Source organism: Euphorbia lathyris, chromosome 7 (assembly GCF_963576675.1).
Source record: "Euphorbia lathyris chromosome 7, ddEupLath1.1, whole genome shotgun sequence".
In the NCBI taxonomy this organism is placed as follows: domain Eukaryota; kingdom Viridiplantae; phylum Streptophyta; class Magnoliopsida; order Malpighiales; family Euphorbiaceae; genus Euphorbia; species Euphorbia lathyris.
The window spans coordinates 40,645,120-40,658,110 of NC_088916.1; the positions used below are offsets into that span (position 1 = coordinate 40,645,120).

Genomic DNA, 12,991 nt, shown 5'->3' on the forward strand with positions numbered 1-12,991 from the left:
TAAAAGAAAACCACTTTCGAAAGACTGTTGATTTTTGAGGAAAAGTCAGTTGGCCTATAATTTAAGATTTGAGAATCTGGTCCAAGAATCATACAAATGTTGTTTCTTGAACCCAAAATGAAGAAACAAACGAGAAGTCTCTAACAGGAAAAACGAGTCATCTAAGCTAAGCGGATTCTATCAACCAAAATGCAGTCAATAATTCATAAACATACAGCTGGAATCTAAGGATTTCTTTTTCTTTTTTTCAAACAACAACAGCTTGGTAACAGGTGAGCTTCACGCCAAGAAATTTGTTTATTCTTTCAACTTCTTAAACTTGAGAAACATAAACATTTAAGAATTGTTATTCATGAGGAATTGTTAACCACTGCATTTATATAGATCTATTATTGTTCTTCTGTTTACTTTATATATTAACACCAGAACTGAATAACAAAAATAAAGTCTCTATATTGAAATGATAAGGTAATTACAATAATACTAAAACAGTATTCCATATACATATAGGCAATGAGCAGGACATGAAACCCAATTCAACACACCAAGAATGAAGAATGGCTGCTTAGGACGATATCTGATCGAACCCAAATGCAAGTTAGGAAGAGTCTCTTATACATGATTAATGAATTCAAGGGTCCTCTGCACCAGCAATACTTAAGGTTACATTGGCGTTACCAAGAATTTTCTTATTTTGATTTCGAGGATCAGTGTATTCAACTGATACTATAATGAATCTTCCTTCTGGCTGGTTTTGGCTCTGAGCTTTTGTTCTAAAACCGCCACTTCTGTCTCAAGGCTGAACATTCTGTTAAGAGCATGCATATTCTCAAGGGTCTCTGTTAGAGTTCGGCTGTCACTTCCATCGCATCTCAGGTGCTGCATTGGACCGTGAAGGAGCTTGTTAACTATACCTCGGCTAAGATCATCCACAGCTCTTCTTGTTTTCTTCGGGATATCTTCACCCATTTTCGAAAGACATTTATCCAGCTCTGCAACTCTGATTCTCTCAGCATAACCTCTCAATTTCTTTATTGTAGGAACAGTTTCCAATGAATCTCTCCAAGCTCCAAATTGTTTTGATTCCTCCGTAATAATTGTCTGAGCTTCCATTGCTTTTCGAAGGCGGTCTTCTTTATTAGCTGCCACAACCTCCTTAAGATCATCCACGTTATAAACACGCGCGTTCTCAACATCGTTGACACATGAACCCACATTCCTTGGAACAGAGATATCTATGAATAATCTCAAACCACCAACTTCTGAACCAACAGGAGGAAGATCCTTGACATGTTCTTTCAAAAACAATGGACTTTCTGATGCTGTGCTAGTGAAAATAACATCAGCTTCAGCAGCACATGCTATCATTTCATCCAGAGGTTTGTAAATAATTTCAACATCCTTCAGATCCTCGCGTATAGCTGCAACTCTCTCCTCAGATCTGTTTACGACCACCATCTCTCTGCAACCCTTAGCTACCAAGTGTTTGATCACAAGCTTCCCCATTTTGCCTGCTCCAATCACCAGCATTTTGGCTGTGGAATGAGAAGATTCAGGAAGCTTCATCAAAGCCAGTTCAACAGCAGCAGAGCTCACAGAAACAGCACCAGCAGCAATATTTGTCTCTGTCCTAACCCGCTTACCAACAGATATGGCATGTTTAAACAACCCACTGATATTCCTCCCGAACCCTACAACACCTTGGCCAACTTTGACAACTTGTTTAACCTGAGCAAGAATTTGACCTTCTCCAAGAACAAGTGAGTCTAGACCTGCAGATACTTCGAAGAGGTGTTGTGTAGCATCGTTGTTGTACAACAAAAAGCGATGCTCGCAAATTTCTGGAACAGGGATACCACTTGTCTGCCAAATAGAAGGAAGAACAGTTTAGCAAACAAATGATACAAAAAAAGCTACAGGAAGATGATAACACTTTCTTCTTCTAGAAACAAAGGCATAATACATGAAATTATCCTTGTACAAAAACGCCCAATTTTAAATAGTTTATCTATTAGGCACATCAACGTGCAATTTTTGTTACTTTAGGACTCCCCCTGTACACCCTTGTGGTGGGACCCCTCCCCGGACCCTCGCTCAGCGGGGACGCGTAGTGCGACCGGGCCGCCCTTTTAGGACTCCCCCTGTGGACATGGCAATGTGCTAGCCATACATATTCTACTAGATCATTTTAAAGTGTTAGAGAGGCATCAAAGACAAAAAAATCCCAAATTGAAGGCTATCATAGGCCATATATCATAACTATAGCTGTTTAATGGATCATTTAGCCCTCCGACCTTGGACGTTATTGTCCAAATTCTAGGTTGTTTTTATGTATTAATCCTACAATAAAACGCAAAGGCATCTGCTATCTTAGCTGTCTAATCTATCCGTTGTTTACTTGATGAAAATAATGAGTTCCCATCCTAATCATTAAGAAGATAGGAATGAAACAGGAGCAAGTATGACAAAGGAGTCACCTTTGACATCCATTCAGTAACTTCCTTGACCCCACGATGCTGAGATAGGGCCACGACATAAATCTCCATTCTATTGCAGGTGCTAAGAACAGCAGCCTCTTCTATATGATTCAAACTGCAAAGCTCCCCAATAGCTCTAGGCCATTCAGCTTCTGGAATGGCAAGTTTTTCACGCAATTCAACTGGTGTAGTGTGAATACTGAGCCCGATTACCACAATGCTAGCCCTTTCCTTAGTATATCCTGTTGGAAAACAATAATACTATTATCAGTACAGAAATGCAGATAAAATTTTATCTTGAATAAAAGTAAAACTCAGAGACAATTGCCATATGGACCATCTACACAAGTAGAAATAAACATAGGAGTTCAACTAATATGAGTCTTGGAGTTCAGATATATTGATCAGTAGGTTTTCAAGTTGAGTACTATGGTCACATTCGATTCACAACTACCCAGATTGGACAACTTAAATCTGAAACCAAGCTCTCCCAATCTTTACTCCTCGAGTCCAAACCATGAAAATGTAAAACAGCATATTAGACACCAAGTCAACTGACTTTAATTCAATCTGAACCATAAATTTTGAGTACAAAATTATGGGACTCTACATGATTCTCTACCTGCCAGATAGGAAACCCTACTTTCTGTCCATCATGCAGTATTAATCCAGCTTGAATCCGTAGATTCTTTAGCATAGAATTATTGTTATATCTGATTCTGTTAACATCCAGATTGGAAAAAGTAACTCAAAAAAGTTCTCTCGGTGCTATTTCCTCCAACATCAAAAAAGAGGAACGGGACAAGGCAACGAACTTACTTAAAAACGACAATTCAGGCAAGTACATTGCAAGCTTATATAACTTTCCAACCCTAGCAGAAGTCAGTTTATCGAAAGTAGGAAAATGAATGCAAATTCTGTTTCATGAAATATACGACAGGGTAAAAATGTAGTATATGAACCTAAAATTTTCATTGATTGATTAAGTTTCTAACATTAACTGTTGAAAAAACCAATCAAATTATCAACTAAACAAGCCCAAATCAAGCATTTTCTGAACAAGAAACCCAATTTTAGTTTCAGGTATAAAACTAAAAATATGAAACTGGTCTAGAGCAGGTGATTGCTCGTAGTTAGACAGTTAAGCGATGCACAATGAAAAGCAACACGAGCCAATCATAGGGAAAGTAAACAATTAAAACTGAAATTCAATAGAGAAAAAAGAATTACGGTCAGCGGCAGAGGTCTTGAGCTGTTCAAGAGCGGATAAGCTGGAAACCTTGGGCAGATCGATATTGGAGTCGGTTTGAAGTGCAGAATCCGTAGAAGCAGCAACCTCACATCTGACTCCTAGAGTATGCGATACGATTCTCCTGAAATTGTTACGATTAGGCTTGCAAAAAATCCTTACATGTGGAGAAGAAAGCAAATGGGCCCTGAAAGAAGAAGGAGAAGAAGAAGAGGCAGAATTGAGCAACAAAGAGTCCATCTTAGCAAAACCGGTGGAAAGAGCCATAATTGGTGAAAGACAAGTAGTAGGCAGAAGCTGCAGATGGGAAAGATGAAATGGAGAGGTTGAATGGGGGCAGTTGAAGGAACCCCAACCCAGAAGGAAGAAAGGCGTGTGGCAGATGTGGTCAATGTAATTTTATGGCTGTGAACTTGTATTGGTGAAAATGGAGGGTGGAAAGGAATGAGATTTCCAATTTGGGTTTTGCGAATTCTGATTGGCTATTCTTGTGCACGTTTTATCCACACTCATTCTTTCTTCTATCTTCATCTTCATGTCTTCTCTTTTCTTTTTTGGACCCACACCCTACCCTCCTATGGGCCGTCAATCACTCAAACATCTCCTTATTATTATTATTTTTTTTATTTATTTTTTTTTTTATAAATTGTCACGTATCATTCTATTAACTTAATAATACAAATACAGCACGAAAGAAAGAAGAATAAAACCTTCGTTCCATACCGGCAAAGACCCACAAAAAAAAGAAAGACTACAAAGAGCAATACATAGACTACAAAGAGCAATAAAAGACTACAAAGAGCACTAAAAACCAGAAAAGATACAAATACAACAAACATAGAAGTCATATCCTTCTCGTAAGTCGAATCCCGTTGAAAAACCGTTGTAATCCATACTCCATCCTTTAGGCTCTTCCGGACGTTGGGATCTAAGTCCTTTCTGTTTGTGCATCCACGCAGATCTATAGATCTACGGACAAGATAAACCTTTTCCGCTCTTGCTAAGACCGAAAAAAGAATAAAAGAAGGAAATATAGCTCACAAGTGTAGATCTGACGGAAAAAGAAGTTCAAGGAGGTATATAGACTTCAAACTAACAAGAAAATGTAAATCTAAAGCTAAAAACGAAAACTAAAATATAAATAGGAGGAGCTTCCTTCTTCCTCCTCTAAAAGTAAACCTAATTAAAAGGCAAGATCGGAATCGTTAAGTGGAAGTGATAATGGTGAAAAGCTAGAAAAAAATAAGGATATTTTGAAGAGAATAACAAAGAGAAGAGAAGGGTGTAGAAGTTAGAGAGAGCTTCTCTCACTAGAAAAGAAAGAGTAGTTCAAAACTAGCTAGAACATCTCCTTATTTCTACATTCCTCACTTGCAATTTGGAATAATTATTTTTAACACTCCTAAACTTTGCAGGTTGATCCTTTCATGATTGACTTCCTTATGAATCCGATTCTTATTTAAGTTTTTCGTCGAGTTTAGATAGCACACGTTATTAAGGTGATTCTACCTGTTGACATTCATAAATAAAAATAAGAGTTCATTCACTAGGAGAGATAAAGAGTAAAAACTAAACAAATTTAGAAACTAATTTCCAGTATGTTCTTCCAAACTCGATTTTCTCCTCTCTCATTTCATGATTTCCAGCATGATAATCGCTAAATCAATCTTCTCCCCTAACAACAAAATCCATTTCCAACACGTTCTTCCAAGATCGATTTTCAGCATAGGAGAACCTACTCGAAACCGATCTCTGTAATTTCTTTTTACTTTTTACTCTCTTTCCCCTAGTCAGGAAACTTATTTTTTTATTTGTCACATGGAAGTGAAAATCCTCACATCAACAGATCAAATCCCTTAACAGCATGTGTCATCCAAACTCGGTGGAAAAGTTAAATAAAAGACGGATCTATAAGAAAATCAATGACCAAAGGTTCAATGTAGAAAAATAAATGATGAGAGGCTTAATCATTGAAACAAACAAAGTTCATGGGTTTATATATATATATATATATATATATATATATATATATATATATATATATATATACTAGTATGAATTCCCGTGCAATGCACGTGATGCATTATAAATTTTTAATAAAATAAAAAAATCAAACAATTTTATTAAGAATTATAATAATAAATAAAATTTTAAAAAACTGAAAGCCAAATTTTTTGTTTCAATTCAATTAGATGGGATGAACTGAAATAGTTCTTTTTCTAACCTCATAAAACAACCTTTTTTACTTCATCAATTTCAAGTTATATTGTTGGTATTTAATTATGTTATAGCCGCACTGAACAGGTACATCTGTTAATTACATATAATTATTAAAAAATATATAGTCCATCAAAAAAAATGTATAATATATAGTATGATGTGAGTATGTTAAATCTCATTTTAACTAAAAAGTAATCTAAAATAACAATCAGTAATAAATATCTGAAAGAAAAAAAAAGTAAGTAACAGATTGAATTCTAAGTTGTAAGATCAGGGCTCTTCATTACGAATTTCAGCAAGTATAAAAAAAAATTGAATAATGTGCATTTGAAGAACAAATTTCTATTAATCATTTGCTTTCATTCTCAACCTTCAATTTAGAAATTCCAATGGACATCGGTAATTTTTTCAAAATAGCAATTCTTTGTTTAAAATTATAATATAATGCTTTTCATAGTTTGTGAATCAACTAATTTAATATTACACACTATTGGTATATAAAATCTTGAACAATATCATTTATCTATATATATGAATTCGATTTCTATTTTATATTATTAAATAATGTAATACTCATGATTAATAACTAATATAACTAAAAGAAATCTATTTCTACAGTTAACATCCATACAAATTAAACAAATTTAGAAAATTATTAAATAAAATAAGCAATCCCAAAATAATTGCTCGCGAAACAAAAATGAATTGGACAAAAATTATTTACAATACATTAAATGGATCAATCTTCTTTCTGGTGTTGATTTTAGTCCTTGAATGCTCACCTTCAACACCACCTGACTGCATTATGTCCTCATCCTTATTCCAATATAAGTTTTTTCCAACTCAAATAATAAAATAACACATATAGAAAAATAATTTTAAAAGAAACTTTTAGTATCACCAAAACTAAACACCATTAATATTAACATAACTGCACTGATTTTTTTTTTTTTTTTTTGCTCATTCTCTCTAAATACCTATATTGTATGCTTGTGAGATTATCCAAATGCTACCCCATTTGATTGAAACAAAAACCAGAAAGCATAAACAAAGAACTCATGGAAATACAAATGAGTAAACTTGATCCAAAGAAATAAATAAAAGTTCTTTGACCAAAATAATCTTATTTTCATGTAATTTAGTACACAAACTATAGCAGGTAGATAAATCTTGAAAAAAAAAAGCTCCACTGGAGGCTTTTGCATAAGAATTTGGGAGGACATAAGAAACCACAAAGTATAAATAGAAAACCCATTGGAATACAAACGAACAAAATTAAAATTAAAAATGAGAACTAAAAATCCAATTAAATGGAGCAGATAAAGGATAATAAAAGAAAATATAGTGGGAGGGAGGGATATAGAGGGAAAGGAAGCAAACCAGGCTTTTCCACTCATAAGATGGAGTGCTGTTCACAAAATAAGTGATATGTGAATTGGGAATTGTTGTAAGAAAATGAATGGTAATTATAACATGTACAATGTTATCTGCAGATGGATTGCAAAATCGAATCAACCAAATAAATCATTAAGTTCAGTAGTATTTGAGGCCTTACCTTATGTTGTTGTCCAATTTGAAATTATCAACTATAAGATGTCTAGAAGAAGCCAACTGAAATTTGAATCCTATTTTTCTTTGAACCACTAACATTTTACATCTTTAAACTGACCATCAACGTTGAATACCTTCAACACATCTAGTGTTCAAGCATCCCATGGAACATAATTCTCAGGCAAATATTCTCAGGCAAATAAAAAACAGATTGGGTGCAACCTAAGAACAAAAATAGTGTTATAGTATATAGTTAATCAACAAAAATAGTGTTATAGCTTGAATTAGCAGCATGTTGAAATCTGAGCATGTGATTTAGAATTACAAAACTGATTTTGCCAAATCAAGGAATCCCAATCAAACCACAATTCTTATGAAAACAGATTGCAATTAGGTAAATAGGGACCGATAGAGGAAAAAGGAAAAATTGGTTTCATGCGTGGAAAAGAGTCAAAATTAGAGAAACAAAAAGGACGACTTTAACCTCTTTAAGAGAAAACTATAGATGAAGGCGAACTGAGCAGAAAATGGAAAAGGAACCGAGAAGGCGATAGACGGTGGAAGCGGAGGTGATTACCGTGAGAAAATAAGAGACGTCGGTTTATGCAACAAAATACAAGTGGGAGCGTGGAGCAGTTACAAAGACGTGGAGAGAACTGTAAATTAATAATAGAAAATTTTGATAAATTGTAAAAAATAAACGAAAACACAAAAACAATCTAAAAATCTGAGAAAATGCCACATCAACCAAATGTAAGCAGCTTTAAGTATATATATAGATGCCTTTAGACTGATACAAATTCATAACAATAACGATAGTTTTAACCAATAAATAATGATTTTTTCACTAGCTAAACTATTAGGAATTAATTGGTTAGAAACCTTGCTTCCAAAGAGGAATCTTGTGTTTTTTATTCGTAAAAAGTCATTTATCCTTACAAAAAGAGTGGATTAAATATTTTTCTCAACTAGGTAAGAAAAGGCCTAAAAACCCTTATTAGAGTTACAATTCTGAATTACTTAATAGAGGTAAAATGGGAGGAAGTTAAATAAGCCCAAATGGCAAGACAGTAAATACGCTAAAGCAGGTTGGTGGGAGACTTGGTCTCATTAGCCATTAAGCTATCCCACACGGCGTGAGCTCTATTTGACACGTCATGTGGCGTAGTCTTTGGGCGAGTCACACGGGCTTAGAGTTTCAACTTGACATGTGAGAATTCCTCTCACACTGCCATCGATGTATGTCACACGACGTGTGAATAAAGCCACATGGCATGTGAATTAACTCAAAAGTTTCAGGAGCTTCAGCAAGCCGTCCACACGACGTGTGACTCTTCTCCTATGAATTTTCCCTCTAACTAACTTGCTCACACGACGTGTAGTTAAGATAATACGTCTTATGAGCTCTCCTTCACGTTTAGCTTGGTTTGCTCAAGAAAATACCTTCATAAAAAACATTTCATATTTTCATTATTTATAATATTCCAAACTTTTTTTTATTAAAAGCTGGTTATCGAGGAGGAACCGAAGACGGACATCCCAACTATGCTGGCACCCTCGACCTCAACCCTATGGCTCCCGAACCAATATTATTTAAAAGAATAAATAAAAAATCTGAATACAAAAGAATGAAAGAATAAAAAATACATAACATGATCAAGAGAAATGGTAAGAGCACCGTCCTCCCCTATTGTGAAGAAAAGCCGATCCATAGAAGCCCGTAATCTCATCCCACCATGTAAAACTAGAAGTCGTCCGTCCAAAGTTTGTAAGCGAGTCAGCAACCTGATTGCCTTCGCGGAAAATATGAGAAATAACACAGTTCATAGCTTCAGCCTGTGACAAACAATTTAACCAATTCTGTCTAATTACCTAAGGAACCGATGTGGATTTGGATTTCAGCATCTGCACTACGTACATAGAGTCGCTTTCAATCCAAATCTTCCGTCAACCTTTCTTGTAAGCCAAATCAATAGCATGAACAGGCGAAGATAGCTCAGCAAGGAAGGCAAACGAATTGGTAATTGGAAAAGAAAATGCTCCCAGACACAAACCAATACTTGAGCGAAAAATTCATCCGCACCCGGCCGGTCCAGGAGAACCCGAGACAGAGGCATCAGTGTTAATCTTCGTCCAATCCCTTGGAGGAGGCTGCCAAACAATCGGGATGATTCGTGGCCCTTTAGTAAGCCTTTTAGGAATCCTGAGCTCTCCCAAAATTTGTGTTTCCACTAACGAATTCCATGTAGTACCTCGGTCCGTGTGAGAAGATTCTCTCAAGGCTCTCCAAATGTGTCTTAAAACCATTACTATTTCTGGTTTTTCATCCTAAAAAATGCATCTATTCCGAGTAATCCACAACACCCAAATAGAATTTCCAATTGCAGCTGCCCATAATTCAGAAATTTGAGAGCTAAAGCGCTGAACAATGGCATCACTTATGAGAGTTTTAAGTGTCGAGCTTGTGTTGATCCGGCGTCCAAACAATGAGCTAATACCTTGCCAGATAATTCTAGCAAACGAACAAATGACGAAAAGAGGATCAATCGATTCCACATCAGACAAGCATAAGCTGCAGCGCAAGACAATAAAACATCCACGTAATCTCAGCTTATCATGAGTAGGCAAAAAACTGAGATAGGCACGCCAGGCGACCAATGAATATGCAAGAGGAACACATGGATGTCGAAGGAAACGATACCATTGCTGCTGATCAACCAGGTCCCTAAGCCAATCATACAACAATTTAACAGTAAGAACCCCACTTATAGCAGGCTTCCACACGCATATATCATCCACGTCCTTTCCATTCTTAATGTGCCGAACCCCACCCTCAACGTCTGAAGGAAGCGTAAGCAGGTTATTCCAACTATCTCCATCCAGATAATTTTCAACAGAATCCAAACAAGAACATTGTTGTCGAGCTGTTAACCCAACCTGAGCAGCCAGTAAGGGAGACATCCATCCCCCGTTCCAAAAGTTTAAGACCGAGCTCTAACCAATCCACCAGAGACAATGTTGTGAAATTTCTAAATAAATGCCCTTAACCGAAGCCCAAACAGACGAGTTCAAAACCAAATGATGCGGCTGTCCCGCTTTGTTTAAGAATCGGGTTCCCAGCTAGTTAAAATAGAGCGAGCTGTCATGAATTAAGCCCCAAGCCATCTTCCCAGTCAGGGCCTTGTTTAAAAGAAACAAATCCTTGATGCCAAGCCCTCCATCTTTGAGATTTTGACAACAGACTTTCCAATGAACCGATACTAGCTTCCTACAGTGAATTGAACTGGACCATACAAACTTCCGCATACATTTAGTCATACGGCGGAGCAACGCAGCAGGCCACTTGTAAATAATAAAAGAATGAATAAAGCTCCTAGTGATAACAGAATTTACCAGGGCAACTCTACTAGCCATTGATAAACAATTGCCTTTCCATTTGGTAAAATGGGCAAGGACCCTGTCCATCAAACTACTTAAATGTGAAGTTTTTGGTCGGCCAAAAAATAACGGGACACCAAGGTAACGAAAAGGAATCTTCCCTCGATGAATTCCAATTATACCAGCCAGATGATTCCCACGTCCATCAGTGACAAAAGAACCCAGGAAAAGATCCGACTTATTCCAGTTAACACATTGACCCGAAATAGAGCCATACATCTCAAAGACTTCCTTGATAACAACAAGATTATTCACAGAAGTCCTGCAAAATAAAAGAATATCATCTGCATATAATAAGTGAGTGGGAAATACCCCTGATGAGGTATAACGCATCAGATTCAGACGTCCAGTGCTACCTAGAAGTAGAAGCCATCGACTAAGAAAGTCCTCGGCAATTCCAAATAGAATAAGAGATAATGGATCACCCTGTCTAACCCCTCTAAAGAATTTGAAATAGCCACTGATGGCGCCATTATTGAGAATTGATATCTAAGCAGTTGATAAAATGTTTAAAATCCAATCCTGAATTGTAAAGAAAAACCAAACGCATCCAATATAGCCAATAAAAAATTCCAGTTTAGCGTATCAAATGCTTTCCTGATGTCCACTTTTAAAGCCAAATTTCCATCAAAGCATCTTTTCCGGAGCATATTAGTGCCCTCCGAAGCTAGGGATATGCATTGATGAATACTCCTTCCAGGAATGAAACCAAACTGATTCTGAGATACAATGCGGGAAGCAACCAAATTCAGTCTGTCTGCCAAAATTTTTGCAATAATTTTATAGCTGAAGTTGCTCATAGCAATGGGCCAAAAATGGTCCAAAGAAAGCGCCCCCTCAATCTTCAGAATAAGGACCATAATGCTTGAACTCAAACCAGGATGACGCAAACCACTCGTAAAAAAACTTCTGACCATAGCAAAGACATCTGATCTAACAATATCCCAAAAAGACTGAAAGAAAACCCCAGTAAACCCGTCAGGTGCGGGCGAACTGCCCTTATCCATCGCAAAAATAGCCAAGCGAACCTCATCCATATCCGAACATTTAATTAGTGATTCATTATCCAAATCAGAGACCATACGTGGAACAATATCATAGACTAAATCATAATTAAGTGGTATGGTGTCCTCATTTTTAAACAAATTTGAGTAGAAAATCAGCAATATGCGTATCAATTATTTGGGGATTAGAGACCATTTCCTCCCCAATTTGCAGGACCGATCTCCCAGAGGCCGCCATCAAAGCATCTTTTCCGGAGCATATTAGTGCCCTCCGAAGCTAGGGATATGCATTGATGAATACTCCTTCCAGGAATGAAACCAAACTGATTCTGAGATACAATGCGGGAAGCAACCAAATTCAGTCTGTCTGCCAAAATTTTTGCAATAATTTTATAGCTGAAGTTGCTCATAGCAATGGGCCAAAAATGGTCCAAAGAAAGCGCCCCCTCAATCTTCAGAATAAGGACCATAATGCTTGAACTCAAACCAGGATGACGCAAACCACTCGTAAAAAAACTTCTGACCATAGCAAAGACATCTGATCTAACAATATCCCAAAAAGACTGAAAGAAAACCCCAGTAAACCCGTCAGGTGCGGGCGAACTGCCCTTATCCATCGCAAAAATAGCCAAGCGAACCTCATCCATATCCGAACATTTAATTAGTGATTCATTATCCAAATCAGAGACCATACGTGGAACAATATCATAGACTAAATCATAATTAAGTGGTATGGTGTCCTCATTTTTAAACAAATTTGAGTAGAAAATCAGCAATATGCGTATCAATTATTTGGGGATTAGAGACCATTTCCTCCCCAATTTGCAGGACCGATCTCCCAGAGGCCGCAACGCGAGCGGAAGCCATACGATGAAAGAAGCCAGTGTTCCGATCTCCCTCTTTTAGCCATTTAACCCTGCTTTTGTCACGCATAAAAGCCTCTTTTTGGCTCAAAACATTATCAAGATGGGCATGTGCATTAAGCTCAACACGATGAAGATCAGAAGAGTGTCCATTTTCAGAAATATCCGCCTGAATCAGTGCCAACTAAG

At 36.8% G+C, this 12,991-nt stretch overlaps 1 protein-coding gene across 1 annotated transcript; it reads right to left on the reverse strand.

Moving 5' to 3' along the window:
* Positions 1–429: 429 nt before the first annotated feature.
* On the reverse strand, positions 430–4,198 carry LOC136235400 (glutamyl-tRNA reductase 1, chloroplastic-like). Its single transcript, XM_066025051.1, has 3 exons — positions 3,708–4,198; positions 2,478–2,719; positions 430–1,863 (listed from the first exon to the last, which is right to left on the reverse strand). The coding sequence occupies exons 1-3, from the start codon at positions 3,991–3,993 to the stop codon at positions 727–729; spliced, it is 1,665 nt and encodes a 554-aa protein (XP_065881123.1). The 5' UTR covers positions 3,994–4,198; the 3' UTR covers positions 430–726.
* Positions 4,199–12,991: the final 8,793 nt, after the last annotated feature.